General features: G+C 46.4%; 2 protein-coding genes across 2 annotated transcripts; both read left to right on the forward strand.

Annotated features, from left to right (window-relative positions):
- Nucleotides 1-1273: 1273 nt before the first annotated feature.
- Nucleotides 1274-5564, forward strand: LOC108234822 (5,6-dihydroxyindole-2-carboxylic acid oxidase). The gene is made up of 7 exons (XM_017414316.3): nt 1274-1795; nt 2796-3118; nt 3748-3952; nt 4028-4195; nt 4271-4450; nt 4554-4700; nt 4788-5564. The coding sequence occupies exons 1-7, from the start codon at nt 1447-1449 to the stop codon at nt 4970-4972; spliced, it is 1557 nt and encodes a 518-aa protein (XP_017269805.1). The 5' UTR covers nt 1274-1446; the 3' UTR covers nt 4973-5564.
- Nucleotides 5565-5977: 413 nt separating this feature from the next.
- Nucleotides 5978-10407, forward strand: LOC108234828 (leucine rich adaptor protein 1-like). The gene is made up of 2 exons (XM_017414324.3): nt 5978-6212; nt 8823-10407. Exons 1-2 carry the CDS (start codon nt 6012-6014, stop codon nt 9213-9215), a joined length of 594 nt encoding a protein of 197 aa, XP_017269813.1. The 5' UTR covers nt 5978-6011; the 3' UTR covers nt 9216-10407.
- The last annotated feature ends 5972 nt before the right edge of the window (nt 10408-16379 follow it).

A 16379-nucleotide genomic window follows, 5' to 3' on the forward strand; every position in this document is an offset into this window, starting at 1 on the left:
GGCCGAGTCGAGTCGAGTGGGGCCGAGTCGAGTTGAGCCAAGCCGAGCCGAGTCGAGTGGGGCCGAGTCGAGCCGAGCCGAGCCGAGTCGAGTCGAGTGGGGCCGAGTCGAGCCCATGGGAATAGGACTTCAGTCTTGAATAATGCAAAATGGTGCAGTGTGGCGGTAAATAAGCTAAAGGACATAGTAGTTCCAAAAAAGGTTTAAAAAAAGTCACATTCTAACATGTTACTAAAATTAAGAAAAAAATACAATTAAACCATTTAGGATCAATAAACTGGACTCTTTAGGTGGTAAAACGGTGCCGCTGAGGCCACTACAGCCATGAAGAACCAAACAAAATGGCTGCCTGGGCCGTTTATGGGAAGAAAAATGAGGTCTTCAGGATTTAAACCGTGATTCTTTTTTCGTGTCAGCGATTTGTGACCACGTCTCAGGAGTGCAGGCTGGATGAAGCTCTGCTCCCAGGACGATTTCAAAAGATTCTGAGCTGCTACGAGCAAATTTATCTCAACCAGATAAAGTTTTTAAACTACACTTTGTTGTTTTTGGGTTTTATTCTCTGCAGAGTATGTTCAAAGCCCAATCCTGTCTCAAAAAGGAAATGATAACCAAGTAGTTCTGTTGCCTAAATCAAGTAATTACTATTATTTTTAGTGGTTGTTGTTTTTTGTTTTTAGCGTTAGCCTCCTTTAAATGAATCCAGGTCTCATTTAAAGCTCAAAGCCTTACATTTCTTTGATTATTTCACTCTCCATCGTTTGATGTGTGACTTTGCGAAGCATCTGGTTGCCAATTAGTGTCGATCCCAAGAGCTCTGCTAATATGCATGTCCTAAAACATTATTTGACAAACAACTATCCGGTGTCCTCTCCACAGTCCAGAGAGGAAAAAAGAAAAGAATGAAGACAGGAGTCATAAAGGAAGTTATCCAAACTGAGATAATTTTTCTACAAACATATAAACCTCAGAAACGGCCTGTCGAGGTCACATCTGCGCTTTCTCGTTGGTTCTCTTGGATGGAGGCTTTTCAGACAATCAAAAGCCTCCTTATCCACATCCAGTTGGCTCCCCTCCCCTCCCTCCCCCCTCTCCCTTTGGCGGCTGCGTCCACCCGATGACTTTTGGAAGAACAATCCTCTGCGTGACCGGATCACACTACCTTCCTTCCCTCCAGTAGGAAACATGAAGCTATGCGACGGAATCACGCGGGAGTCAGAAAATCCTGGCCAGTCATGCGCTAATCCGGTATTTAAGGTGGGGGGCTGCAGAGGTTCGGGGGGGAGAGAAGAGAGAGAGAGAGAGAGAGAGAGAGAGAGAGAGAGGGGCTGCGCGGGTTTGTGAGAGGGTGCTGAGGTGATGCCAGTTGGGGTTTTTTTATTCTGAACACCACCTAAAGAGAGTCAGGTCCTCGCAGGTTGAAGAACTCCACAGCAGTTTGGGACGATGTGGCACTTTGTGGTTCTGTTCGGCGCGGCGGCCGTGAGCGCTCAGTTCCCCAGGGAATGCGTGACGCCCGAGGTGCTCCGGAGCGGACAGTGCTGTCCGTCCCCACCGGGGCTCCCCGGCGACCCCTGTGGCGCCGGCGCCGGGCGCGGGCAGTGCGTGGACGTGGCGGCGGACGCCCGCCCGCACGGGCCCCAGTACCCGCACGATGGACAGGACGACCGGGAACGCTGGCCCCTCCGCTTCTTCAACCGCACCTGCCAGTGCAGCGGCAACTTCAGCGGCTTCGACTGCGGCCGCTGCAGACACGGGTGGACGGGGGCCGCCTGTGACCAGAGGGTCTCTGTGGGTGAGTGTTGGATCGTTTAAAGCTCCTGCATCCGTTCGGAACTGACCGCACGTTTGGACTTTAACACGAGGAAAGTAGAGACCCTAACCAACCCTAACCTTAACTAACCCTAACCCTAACCAACCCTAACCCTAACCCTAACTAATCCTAACCCTAACCATAACCCCAACCCTGACTGAGTGTGCCGCCTTCAGGTCACCGGACGAAATTTTCAGCAGCCATCGTGGCATCGAGGAGAGATTGGCGAGAAAAAAAACTCACCAAACGCAAACCGAAAACACAGACAGCCTCAATCCTGCAGCCTTAAAGCAACCCTCCCTTTTAATCCCAGTAAACCAAACTCTAAACTTCACCTCATTTATCCACTTTCCCAACCATCCCAGCCTTAAAATGTAACCTTCAATTCAGTGCACTTTCCCCTTGAAGCACCTTACCAAACTTTAGACAACTTCCAAAAACTTCACCTCGTCTTTAATGCTTTTCCCGATAAACTTAACCTTCTTCTATAAACTATACTGTTATATATACAATATACTAGTCCCTGTGTACTTTATACACTTTCCCAGCTCTAAAAGTGACAATTTTCAGTCCATCTGTAAACCTACACCCCTCCTACCTCTCTATATATACCTAATTACCTACTTATCTTATATTTTTATTCTTTTTTATTTATCCAAACTGAGCACCGAACGTAACAAACATAAACGCAGCACGAACAGTGACCCACCATGTTGTTGTGTAACGATCATGCCCCGCACAGAACACCTCACACCACTTTCTGCAGTCGAGGGGGTGGGGGGTGGGGAAGGGGTCTTGATTTATTTACACTCACACGACACGGAGGGAACCAGGTTCTGAAAGTCCCAACCTGATCCTTGAGCTGCTGCTGAGGAGAGATCATCAAACAAACGACAACAAAAAAAAGAAAGAAAATTTCACTAAACCCTAACAGCAAAGACTTAGTCCTGCTGCCTCTCTCCCCCCCACCCTCCCCCCACAGTGAGGAGGAACGTGATGCAGCTCAGCGCCGATGAGAAGCGCGCCTTTGTGAGCGCGCTGGACCAGGCCAAGCGCACGCCGCACCCCGACCTGGTGATCGCCACGCGCCACTACGCAGACCTCTTCGGCCCCGACGGCAACGCCACGCAGTTCGAGAACTGCACCATCTACAACTACTTTGTCTGGTCCCATTACTACTCGGTCAGCAAGACGTTCCTGGGCGCGGGCCAGGCCAGCTTCGGCGGCGTGGACTTCTCGCACGAGGGCCCCGGCTTCCTCACCTGGCACCGCTTCCACCTGCAGCAGCTGGAGCGGGACATGCAGGTGAGACCCTCGGTGAAGGCGGCGTCTCCGCTGGTGTCTCCGCTGGCTTCGCTCTGCTCCACTTTTGCAGAAAGGCTTTCCCTCCCGCAGCCCACATGCTGGCGAGGAAATTCAAACCGACTTAGCAATGTTGCGGCCCGACGGGTGATCAGAAACGCCACTGAGCTTTTATTTTATTTTCCCCCTGGGCTGAGCTCGATCTGCTTCCATTCGGGCAAAATGGTGGCACTCTCCTGAGTGAGAGGCGTTATTAGACATCTCTGCAGGACCGCTCCGTCCACCCGGTGAGCTCGTCGTTAGGAGTGTCGAGCTTCCCCAGGGAAGTTTGCAGGTTTGTGCCGCAGCTCCCTAATTAGGGGCCTTTTCTGTTCAAACCTGAAGAAAAACTTGTTTTATTTATTTTTTATAAATTACAGCGTCTCGAGAAAAAAAACAATGAAAAAATAAAAACTGTACGAGCCTCTGAAGCATAAGGCTGATTGTTTTCGTCGACTCAAGGAAAGCACCCGCCTCGAGTCGTTTCTGCATTAAACGGCGTCCGAGCCGTCCGGACTCGTGTCTGATGACCACGGGTCTCGCTCGGTAACCGTCGACTCGCTGCCTCTGTTTCCCTCCTCCTGTCCCAACAGGACATGCTGCAGGACCCATCCTTCGCGCTGCCCTACTGGAACTTCGCCATCGGCGGCAACTCGTGCGACATCTGCACGGACGACCTGATGGGGGCGCGGAGCAGCTTCGACGCCAACGCCCTGAGCTCCAACTCCGTCTTCTCGCAGTGGCGGGTCGTGTGCGAGAGCGTCGATGACTACGACACGCTGGGAACCATCTGCAACAGTGAGACGCCGCCGCTGCCGTCGCTCTTTGTCCCCCCACCCCCTCCTTAAAAATAACACCTCTGCTCCTGTTCAGGCACAGAGACGTCTCCCATCAGGAGGAACCCGGCGGGAAACGTCAACAGGCCCATGGTCCAGCGTCTCCCGGAGCCCCAGGATGTGGCCGACTGCCTGCAGGTTAATGCCTTCGACACGCCGCCGTACTACTCCACCTCCTCCGAAAGCTTCAGGAACACCATCGAAGGCGAGTTACACGCCCCCCGTTCTCCACGCCTAATGATCCGCAGCATTTATCTAAATTTACGTTTGGCTTCGGCAGGTTACAGCGCCCCCAAGGGGAACTACGACCCCGTTGTGAGGAGCCTCCACAACTTGGCCCACTTGTTTCTGAACGGGACCGGGGGGCAGACCCACCTGTCCCCCAACGACCCCATCTTCGTCCTGCTCCACACCTACACGGACGCCATTTTTGACGAGTGGCTGCGGAGGCACGGCCCAGGTGGCGTGACGACTGAACCCCACTCGGATCGCGGCCTGTCTGGAAATGGAAGCAGCGAGCTTTTTAAGCTAACTTGAATTTTTGTTTTTTGTTTTTTGAACAGATTCTGCCGTGTATCCGGATGAAAACGCCCCAATCGGCCACAACAGAGGCTACAACATGGTGCCGTTCTGGCCTCCGGTGACCAACTCCGAGATGTTCGTGACGGCGCCCGAAAACCTCGGCTACTCGTACGAAGCCGAATGGCCAGGTTCGGTTTCCTAATTTTCCTTTAAAATACGTGCGCCTGTGACACCGGACTAAGTTATTTACTTTCCCCGCCCCTCTTCGCTTTCAGCTCAGCCTTTCACCCTGACTGAAATCATCACCATGTCGATAGTCGCCGCCCTCGTGGTGGTCGCGATCGCTTTCGCCGCCACCACGTGCGCCCTACGAGCCAGGTCCAAGATGGAGGGCCACCAGCCTCTGCTCGGGGATCAGTACCAGCGGTACGACGACGAGAAAAGCCAGTCGGTGGTCTAAGATGGGCGCCAGAGAACCTCTCCCTTCTGCTCGTTCTTCCAATAACACAGCCCGTGGAGTTCGCTCGACTGAACCTGGTCTGTTTTTTTTTGTTTGTTTTTTTTGGTGAAAACTACTTTAGTTTATATAAAATATAGTGCAGATTTGTCTCCCACAAATCTTTCCAGAGTCAGAGGTAACCAGATGAATTTAAAAGGTGATCCAAAGGGTTTCCCAGCTTCTCTTTTAAATTACAGTTGGTGTAATATAAACTATGCAATGAAAAAATCGTAATATAAGCTGTAAAATCTCCACCTTCCACCATTGTGTGTCTGAATGACTTGCTCGGTAACTTTCAAACGGAGGTTAATGCGCTCAGATGTCCACCAGAGGGTGCTGTTGTTCAACTTCTGAATCTCTACTTGAACAAAGTGAAGCTTTGTTTTTTGTTTTCGTTGTGTGTAGTCTGTTGTCTGTAGATAAACTAAATAAACTTCCATTTGTGTAAAAACAACAAAACATTAAAGAATTAAACAAACTGAGAACCAATGCGGCTCAGTGCGCGTGTGCACTTCTGTTTGTTTGTTTTTACGATTAAAATCAATGAAATATTCCTTCATTTATGTTGTTTTACGTGACGTTTGCGAGTCTGGCTGCACATTAAATACAAATTAAATGTTTTTTTAATATTTTTACTCATGAAATGCATATGCACTAACAGTGTATGGGGGGGGGGGGGGCATTTAAAGCTCATGTGGCAAGTTAAAATAGTTATGTTTGCTTGAAAACAATATATGAGTAGATTAGACGCCCTTTAGGAGGTCAGAGTCGGGTAATCCTGAGGCTGCGGGTTCGAGTCCAGGTAGCGTCAGGAGGAGCACGTGTTGTTAATGTGTAATTAGCAACAATTAGTCCCTAATGTCGGGTTTTAGTTTGAGGGGGGGGGTTGACGTCATTTACCTGCCGCGGTGTCCGGTTTCAGAGGCGCTCCTCCTCGTGGGAGGGCCCGCGGCGCGCGTTCCGGCTTTAAACCGTCCCGCTGCGGCTCCGCGGCTTCACGATGGACGACGACGGCGGCGGCTTCTCGCCCGAACTGAGGGACCTGGAGGCGAAGCTGGGTCGGAAGGTTCCGGACGGGCTCGTGCGGGCTCTCCTCGCGGGGGGGAAACGCAGCGAGTTCTCGTCGAGCCGCAAGTTGTGCGCGGATTCTGCGGACCTGGAGAGACTTCAGAGTAAAATGCTGCTCCTCAGACAGGAAATGGTGAGTCTACTTATAGAATATATATATATATATATATAATAAACCTGAACCAGGTGGATTATTCTCTTTATTTATTATTTATCTTATAATAATGTCATTATCACTACGGCTTTTGTGTCTGTTAGCAAAACATCTCCCGACCCACTGGGTGAATTTGAATTAAAGTTGCAGGAAGTAGTCGCAGGATGTACCCCTGGCACCTCATTAACGTCTGGGGTCGACCCCATCCAAGATGGCTGCCGCGGCCAACCAAGGCGGCGTCGGCGTGGTAGTAGCTGAGAGTCGTTCGGGACAGAACCAAAGCCTTCAGGTGTCATCGTAGAGCCCGTTAGAGTCCCCCGAAGCACCGGGTTCGTTCCCGACCAGGCGGAAGACTCGTCATTCAGTAGGCGATCGGCCGAAGGATGATCATTTTTGTTTGTTTTAATAAACACAACCTCATCAAAACGCTGCCCTCATCGGATCGAAGGACTGGACTGAAAGACGGCGGGAGGAAAAAAGCAGCCGAAGTTCAGAGAAAGTCTACAAGACAGTCCGGTTCCTTCTTAAACAAAATATAAAGCAACTCAGGGGTGGTTTAAAACTTTTGCACAGTGCTGACACATGCAAATATTGGTGCCAGATGAATTTATATATATATATATATATATATATATATATATATATAAATTCATCTGGCACCAATATTTGCATGTGTCAGCATGTGCATGTGTGTATATATATATATATATATATATGTGACCCATGCTGGCAAAATGAGTCAGACTGTGCTGAAAACAGAAAAATAAATAAAGTAAAAATATGGATTTTTGCCGTAATCGCAATTTGCGTAAAAATGAGTCGCGGTAACTAAAACAGCACGATGTCGTCCCAATATGTGTCTTCAATTAAAGTTTTCTAACGAGTGCATCTTCAGACATATTCTTTTGTTTTCTAATGACTTAAAGTTCCTCTAAGAATGGCCACTTTTTGTTGCCGTAGCGTCGGGAAATCCCGTCGTATAATGTTTGGCGTCATAGGGACAGCCGGGGGGGGGGCAAGAAGACCAGATCGACGCCGCGAGTGACCGTCCACTCATCTTCTGTTTCGGCTCCAGAGGAGAGCCACCGTGTCAAAGCAGCTGCCCCGACACGTCACAGCGACAGGAAGTGAGCACGTGTTCCAGCTGCCCATTTGGTGTTTCTCATCCAGTTGTCAGAGGGGGGAGGTGGAGGTGGGGGAATCCCTCGGAAGTCCCGTCCACTTCCCTTCCCTTCCCTTCCACCCTCACTGAGCGACCCGGTTCGTTGCGGCGGAGCGGCTGATGAAGAGCGGCGCGGCCGCGATGCACACTGCGTCCATTGATTGCAGATAAGAAAGCCCCCCCCCCCAAACAGCGATCGCCCAAACAACAAAAGCACTGAGTGTTCTGGCCCTGAGACGGCCCGAAAGAGCAAACAATTCGAAGGAAAAACGAATAACCGCTCAGGAAGTTGACGCCGCCGTCAGTTAGGAGTAATAAAGGCTTCGTCCGTTCAAACAGCAGGAGTGGGTTAGCGGGTTCTTGGGGATTTCAAACGCATTAACGGGTGAAATCTCGTCTCCACGTCTGTGGAACTTTTTAGGACCTTTTGAAATCAATTGTTCCCAAACTTCCAGCCTCCCGACCCCAACTGAAGCATGAAAATGTTGCCAACAACCGTTGTGTAGTGGGTTTTTTTGTTTGTTTTTTTTTTTCTTATCTTAAACAAGTCTGGTGGTGTGTTTACATTTAACTTCCAGCCGTCAGGCAGAATGAGTCCCAGCTTTAAAACGAGACGCGAGCTTGTTCAAAGTTTTTTTTGCCGATTCGCCGACCGGGCAACGAGTCGGCTTTGTTTAATCGACCTCCCAGACCGCTCGGGTCTTCTGGTTCCGGTCTCTACTCTGCAGAACCAGAACCAGAACCAAACACGGAGAAGCAGGCATTCATCTTCTATGGAAATGTCCAGAAAACTGCACAACAACACTGAGTTCCTTTAAATCAAGACCAAAAACCCCACCTATTCAGAGGTATCTTTGAACCATAATAACTGGAACACTGACCAACATATCTGATGTGTGTCGAGGATTTTAATGATGGCACTCGACAGAATGGGATATTAGTGACTGTATGTTAATTTGATTACCTTTTATTTTTGTGTTTTTATGACGTAAAGCTCTTCCTTGTTGCTGAAACGTGCCACAAAAATAAACTTGATTGGTTGATTGATTTACCAGAGTGCTAGTTTGAAAAACTCCATTTTTATGAGTCTGGAGTGACATGATCCAGAGCTCCAGCTCCATATTTAATTTAAAGGGGAAAAAAAAAGCTTGACCCTTGACAGTGACGCTTAACATTCTACAAAGGGATTTCCCAGCACTACAGCGAAGAAAAACGGTCGATTTCAAGGGGAAAGCTTTTGATTTAAAGGTAGATCAGGAATCTAAGTTCAATCCAGGATCAGTGGATGGCGTCTTTACTGACTCATTTTTACCCAATCATGACAAATCTTTAGATTTTCCCGTTTTTGTTTGTTTCCTCTCCGGGGATCCGTCTTCTTTTTTTGTTTCTCTCCGCCCTGACCTTTCTCCCGTCTCCCCTCCGCCCAGGCGAACCTGCGGGCCATCGACGTGAAGCTCATGCAGCAGCTCATGTCCATCAACGAGGGCATCGAGTCCGTCCGCTGGCTGATCGAAGACAAGGGCGACGCCGCCAGCCAGGACGGCAGCCTGACGGGCAGCCTTTACAGCCTGTCGGACAGCCAGGACGGCTCCTCGCCGCGCGGCAGCCTCGGCAGCCTGACGGACGCCAACGGCGACGGCCTGGACGGCCTGTCCGTGGGCAGCTACCTGGACACTCTGGCGGACGAGCTCGCCGACGCGCCCTCGCCCGCCGCCGACCTCGACCGCCTCGTGGACAAAAGCGTGCTGGACGGCGACGCGTTCGCCACGTCGCCGCTGACGCTCCGGGTGGAAGCGGACGAGTACTACTGCTTCAGATGATGAGCAGCGGGGCGCAGCGGAGACTGCTGAGGGAGACGGACTCCGAAAACACGCTTCGAACTCAGACTGCTCGTTCTTCTGTCCCACGGGGTAATCTGACCCGATCGTAGCAGCGGCCAAAATGTTACCATCTACTTTTTAAATAAAGCTTTTACCAAAAGGGCTCCCAAAAAGTCTCTAACAACACTTTCCTCATAGTTCATAACAAAGGTTAAAGTGATAGTTTAGATCTGTTAAAGTGGGGTTCGATGTAAAGTTTATAAACAGTCAATATCTTACCTGTTTTAGAAAGGTCTTTCAAGTAGCTCAGTTGGGAGAGTTTGGCGCTAATTGACGAGCTAACGCTAACCCAGCTGCAACGTGGATTAAGCTGCTGCTTTTAAAACAACTTTTAACCTCAAAAGTTCTTGCGGTTCACGCTAACCCGGCTGTATGAACCGTTTTACTTGCCGTCGGCTGTTTTGGCGGATTTATCCTGTCGCTGCAACACTTTTGAAATTGCAGTCGTTTTATTTTGATGGCAGTCCCCATTAGTCTTTGGTCTCCCAGTCAGACTAGCAGCTAGCTCGTCAATTCAGTCAGAATTACACCGTTTCTCCAAACTGAGGGCCGTTCATAGAGCGATCCACGACAGGTAAGATATTAACTGTTCATAGCCTTCCCACAAAACTCCACTATAAAGGATCTAAGCTGCCACTTTAAGGGAAAAATAAGTTGCTCCTTTCTGAGTTTTTCTACTAAAGATCCTCAGTAGTTTTATCTTCCACACTTTTTAACCACAAGGTTCGGAAATCTTTAGCTAAACGGCTAATTTTCCTCTGTATTCCTCGGTGCCGGGTCAACTACAATCAGCTGCCGCGAGCGCAGTCAGCGTCTATTAACAGTCATTTGGGGAAATGGGCGTTTCCCCGCTGAGCGACTCGAGCATTCGACGCCGTTAGCTTTAGCACAATTCGCCAAAACCCTGAGCACCGCCTGCCGTACGCGGTGAATTTTTTAATATTTTTACCCGTACAGGTTGACGTAGCTGAACTTTATTTGGCAGCCGTGAAGTTTTTCCTGTTCCCAAGATTAGCTGCACACTTGGAGCACAGATGCTCGACTGAACGAAAAAAAAAAAAATCCAAAGAAATTTGATTGTCTCGGAGCTCATTTCTGCCTGGAGGCTTAACTGTCTTAGCAGCAGATGGAAGATTTGTTAATGGCAGGCATATGTGAGCCACGTGCCTGCTGTGAAGGCGTTTTAATTCTCTGCTGTGGCTTTTTTTTGTTTGTTTTGTTTTGTTTTAAGAGCTATTACTGTACAGAAGTGTGTTTTAGCTTCAAATGCTGCACGTTGACCTGATGATGCTTGTTTTTAAAAAGAAAAGCCTTTTTCTTTTTTTTTTTTGACTGCTGTTAACCCTAATGTGGAAATGAAATAATATATTTTCTTTTTGCCCACATTGTGTTATGTTGTTATTGCAAAGACTTGGAAAAAAAATGTGTACATTTTAGGGGGAACGGGTTTAATCCTGACCAGATTGACGAGCTAACAGAGCTAGCCGTTAGCTGCTGTACTAGTACAGCTCCAGTCTGTAAAAAAAAAGAATTATAAAATAATTAACAGTTCATACAAACACCTTTAAATTATTTTCATAAACCTTACAACTGCTGTTAGTTACACGTTATTCTGGCAAAAATCTGTTATTCCTGCTGGTGGTGTCCCCAGGCCGGACTGGAGCTAGCGAGCTTGCTAGCTGCTAGCATTTGCTGTCCCTATTTATGCCTAAACAATACTCAATTTCAATGTAAATAGGTGTGTATATCAAAACTAACAGCAATGTAGTTTTTAAAACCGTTCACGCAGATCTTTATGACTTTTTTTCTGTATTTAATTTGCTTTAAAACAGCAGTAAGCCACAACGGTCTTGGCTGTTGTAGGGCTAACCGTTAGCTTGTCAGTTTAGTTCAACTCTATTTCTCCAAACCAAAAACACTTGAAATAAAGCAGAAAATATTATTCCTAACCTTTTTTACAAAACAGTACTTTCAAATACCTGAACTATTGCTGTATTATTAAAGTACTGTGTTTTAAATCTGGCAAATGGCTGCTCAATTATGCTCTTTAGAATCTCAAAACCAGCTCCAAAATGGCGCCATATGAGACGATGCTCCGGATGTCATAGTTAGTACTGCCTGAGGGGATGATGTAGGTTAGCGTAGGCTCATTAAGTTTCATCTAAGAGAAATTGAAGAACTTTTAGATTATAATTAACCATCCCAAACAACAACAAGAACAAAAAAAGAGACAGAACCGGTCTTTAAATACCAGCCTTGCGGAGTGTTTTACACCCTCTCGTGGTCTCCTCATTTGTAATTCATGTCGTTCGCCTCTTACCTTTCATGTGATAATTTCAGTTCCAGACGGGGAACGAACGCTGGGAAAGTCATTATACGGAAAGATGAGAACCGCAGCCTTCTTGGCTTGCAAATGAATTAGAGAGCCCGGGCACCACAACAGTCCTTAAGACTGCGATCCGACGTCCGGAAAGGACTCGGTTTGGAAAAAAACGCTGCTATTTTCGGCGACTCAGTCCTACACGTGTGTTTTGCTTTTTTTCCACAGAGCCGCCATACGTTCGCCCTTTCCTCTAAGCTGGAGCGCAGCAGCCGCGAAGCCACGGGTGAAGGCCTTCGTCGCGGCGAGACAGCTCGAAAGAACCAAAATTACACATAGAACGATTTGAATGTCGCATTTGCTCCAGACAGATTGGTATCGCTGTTCGCCAGACCCGTTAGGCACGCTCGCGTTTTTGCCCCCCCCCACTCCGTGAGCGAAGCAGCTTTATTTGGTTTTACGCCTCTTTTCCTTATCTCCAGCTCCCAGAGGCCTAAGCTCTCCGTCAAGCTGAACACGGACCACTAAAACCGGGAGGCTTTGTGAACGGCGGCGTGACCCTCCTTGTCAACACTTCATTTGAACACACACGTGTACATATATCTGCCTAATTGTCGTCACGTTGGAACAAATGTAACTACGTAACGACCCGAGGAGGAGGAGGAGGAGGAGGAGGGGAAGCTCCGGCTGGAGCTTAGCGGCCTTGAAATAAGCGGAGCTCACAGAACCGGTTCTATGGGTTCACGCTGAGAGAGGTCTGAGTGGAAATTCCTGAGCGCTGCACGGTACACTACACGCGAACACAGGCCGACACGAACGAGATTAGGAAAAACAAAGATGGGTGTTTTTGCTGCGAAGATAAGCGTTTTTAGGGTTTTGTTTCTTTTGTTTTTAAAGGTGCGGCCTCATGGGAGACTCTTGAGCCGACCCGAATTTGCATTTATGTTCAGGTCTGTAGGATCCAGGCTTCTAATAATCTGCACAATGGTTGTTATTTATTGGGTTTTTTTAATCCCGTCCTCTCTCGGACTTGACCATTGTCTGCCGCCGAACTCTTGAGCTGCGACTCACTCAAGCGTGAAAAAGGCGCTTTAATTCACGAGTCCAACCAGCCGCCGTGTCTCCACATGTCAGTCAGACGACTCAGCGGTGAACCAGTTTTAGATGACAGATTGTGTCTCCCCCACCAGTAGCTTGTCCGAAAGACATAAAAAAAGGGTCCTGACTTCTGGATCGGACTTTAAAAAGCCAGAGATAAGTATAAGGTAGGTGTAAACGTACGAACTGATGACAGACAGACCGAGTCTTCAAAAACAACTGATGGTTTCAGAACAAAAACGAAGAGGCGACAACGCTAAATAAAAACTGGACGGAAGACGAAAAATGTCCTCAAGGGATCGATTAAAAAAAATGAAATTCTACGTTTGAAGTGAAGTTGAAATGGTTATGTTTTGACACAAAACTGGTTTATTATTACTTGTATTCAGTGCGTTTTCAGCTCAAAGTATCAGTCAAGCAACAAAAAAGGTACCTAATTCGGTTAAAGGGACAGTTCAGGTTTTTTAAAGTAGGCTAGTCCAAGAAGGGCTAAAGAACAGATAGAATGCTGCCATCCTAAAACAATTTTAAATAATAATATTCATAGCAGTTCTTGTGAACACTATTGCTAAAAAGTGCCCCAGGCTGTACTGGTAGTGCTATAGCTGGCTGCTGCTACTGCTATCTAACCAAGGAATTCTATGTTAATAACTGTAAGCAAAACTGAAGACAGTGTAAAAGTTCATAAAGTTTCGTTTGCATGAACTGCTGTAAAACATCTGAGCATTTTTTGAAAATGTGTTCAGCCTCGGCACTGATGGGACTAGCCGTTAGCTCGTCAGTTTGGTGAGAATTAAACTGGTTTTCGCCAAAATGAGGTTGTTTCAGAGAGCTGTCTAAGTCAGATGAGCTACTAAAAGTTCATAGCCTTTCAACGAAATCCCACTACAAAAAAAGATCTGATCTGCTCCATTGGTTTACGTGACTTAAAGGTCCAAAACAATTATAATAATAATGTTCATGTCCAACAATGGGACTGAAAATTAGGACAAAACCAAAATTATCTTTAAGGGACCTTTAGATGTAAGTATAAGTAATATAAGTCTGGCTTCCTATCAAGCATAATATCAGGAAAGAAGGGGCTGAGGAAGGTTTTTTTTATGCCTATTTCCTTTGGAATAAAACCCTAGCGTTGAGGCGTTGAGTTTCAATAACTCCCAAATGAAGTCAACCCAGGTTTGTTGTTGTCTCCTGTCACGCTGTTCTGAGGCTCAACGACATCCAGGCTGCGTGGAGCACAAACAAAAGCAAAAAATAAAAAAGTTCCACCAAACAGAGCACAAAAAACCCCCAAAGATTTATTTATTCGGGCCCTTTTAGTCAGGCCTTCGCTTCTTCACTTGAGCGCCGATAATTACACCGGCCTGCAGTCAAGGCAGCCGCTTCCTGCAGGGATCCATTCGCAAATCAGACGCCGGGGTTTGGATCCGCGCCACGCGATGAAGGCGAAGCCGATAGCGTTCGGCGTCTGGGAAACTGTCAGCGCTACCAAATGAGGATACGGGATCTGGGCGCCTGGAGTTTACGTGGGAGATCAAACGAGCCAGAGACAAAGCAGACCCCTCAGACAGGAAACCACAGAATTATACCAACTTTATACGACTCTAATTAGCTGTTCTCTCATCAGGAGTGTGTTTGTGTGGTTTGTTTCCGAAGTTCTGTTGGGGTTTTCCAACAAGTGTAAACAAATTTGAGATTCTATATAAACTTCACGGACATTTTAAAGACGTCGTACCGTTGAAGACTTCGATACTCTGATGCCCGGTGTGGTCTAAGTGGTCCGGTCGTTTGACACACGGAGCAAATTTGATTTTTTTTTTTTTTTTTTTCCCATGCCTCGCTACATTTCCAGGCACGAGGAGCTCCGAGCTGGGACTTTACTAAGCAGTGGAAAACTTATCAGAGCCGACCCCATACCAGGAATATCTTGTTTCGTCCAGGAAAAAAAAAAACAAACACCAAACATCAAAAATAGCTTTGCCCTAATGTCCGTTTTATTCAGTTTCAGAGATGGAAAAGCTGCCGTACTTTACTCCCTCGGACTAAGAAAATTGTTCCCATTAAATCTTTACATAACTGGCAGTTATGTTTATCTTCCCATCAGGAAAACCTTCATTTTCATTGTCGAAGTTAGTGGTCATGAGGGAGCCGTGTTGGCTGTCCTCCAGGCTGTGGATCTGAGAGTTCCTTGCAGAGCGCCTTGGGGGAAACATCGCTGCTCTCGGGAGCTGAAGTACTCGAACATCGCAGGGGACACTTAAAAACGCTTTCTGACAGCGCCAAATATCAGTGGCTCAGCTGTCCGAAACGAACTCAGCAGAGATTCAGAGAAGCTTCTGTAAACATTACGTCAAAACACTTGAGAAAGTTAAATGCAGGAAGTGGTCTGAATGAGAACTTATTTCCCTCCAGGCTCATCCAGCCGAATTCTTCTCACATTTCCTAATTATGTAGCAAAATCAAAAAACATTAGAGAAAGCGGACATTTGTTGTGGTGTTCAGAACTCTCACAGCGTCTAATTTCGGAGTCACGTTTATTCTGTAACTGGTGCTCGATTTGCAGATGTGTAAGCTCTACATTTAAATATGTCATTATTAAACACTGTCCGTTATATCATTTTGTGACATCCCTGTAAAATTCAGCCAAACTGCCATTTCCTGACAAATGCTAATGGTTAGCATAACTATCCTTGTATGTTTTACTAAACCAGTCAGTCTTTCCATTTGTTTTCAACATCAGTTCATACTTAATTTTATTACAGTCTCTGAATTACACACCTCTAAAACATTACTCTAAAACAGGGATTAGCAGCTAGCTGCAGTAGCTAGAAAGCCTGCTGCTAGCAAAAGCTAAAAGTTAGCATACGGTTTGCAAAGATGTGAATTAAAGCTCAGTGTTTGACGTCAAATTTGATTTAAAAAGTATTTCAAAATATATAGCAAAAGAATGTATTTTACAAAGAGATTAGCAGCTGTTAGAATTTAGCTCACACAGCTAGCTAGTTCCTAAAGCAAGAAAGCTGCCTGTTTCAATGCTAACAAAATGAACATTAGCTTGTTAGCATACTGTGAGCAAAATGCTTTAAGCGAATTGGAGCTTGATGATTGAGCTCCAAACTTGTTGTTGTGACATATTAGCCCATGTATGATTTTATTCTAGTTATAGAAGTATTTCTTAATGATAACCAGGATAAAGTTACTGTTACACAACGATTAGCCACAACTAGCCGGTGTAGCATGTAAGCTGCTAATGCTAACTGAGAAACGTTTAGTTAGCATACACCATGCATCCTCAGTTACTTGAAGTGAAGAATGAATTGGAATTTATATTGAAAAATTATAAAGTATCTAGTGGGAGAGCCAGAATAGGCTGAAAAATTATTCAATTTGAGGGTATTTTCATTTATTGTGTACAGAACTTGCGTACAAGATTAAAGTTGTTGCCTCATTTACATCAGCTGGGAACCTTTTCATTATTAACACACTACAGGTGCTGGTCATAAAATTAGAATATCATGAAAAAGTAGATTGATTTCAATAATTCCATTTAAAAAGTGAAACTTGTATATTATATTCATACATTACATACAAACTCATATATTTCAAATGTTTATTTCGTTTAATTTTGATGATTACAAATGACAACAAATGAAAATCTCAAATTCATCATATCAGAAAATTAGAAT

This window comes from Kryptolebias marmoratus, linkage group LG7 (assembly GCF_001649575.2).
Source record: "Kryptolebias marmoratus isolate JLee-2015 linkage group LG7, ASM164957v2, whole genome shotgun sequence".
Lineage (NCBI taxonomy): Eukaryota > Metazoa > Chordata > Actinopteri > Cyprinodontiformes > Rivulidae > Kryptolebias > Kryptolebias marmoratus.

Coding starts and splice junctions, on each gene's coding strand:
- LOC108234828 (XM_017414324.3), top strand. CDS start 6,012: ATGGACGACGACGGCGGCGGCTTCTCGCCCGAACTGAGGGACCTGGAG. Junction 6,213..8,822: donor TGCTCCTCAGACAGGAAATG/GTGAGTCTACTT, acceptor CCCTCCGCCCAG/GCGAACCTGCGGGCCATCGA.
- LOC108234822 (XM_017414316.3), top strand. CDS start 1,447: ATGTGGCACTTTGTGGTTCTGTTCGGCGCGGCGGCCGTGAGCGCTCAG. Junction 1,796..2,795: donor TGACCAGAGGGTCTCTGTGG/GTGAGTGTTGGA, acceptor CTCCCCCCACAG/TGAGGAGGAACGTGATGCAG. Junction 4,701..4,787: donor GTACGAAGCCGAATGGCCAG/GTTCGGTTTCCT, acceptor CTTCGCTTTCAG/CTCAGCCTTTCACCCTGACT.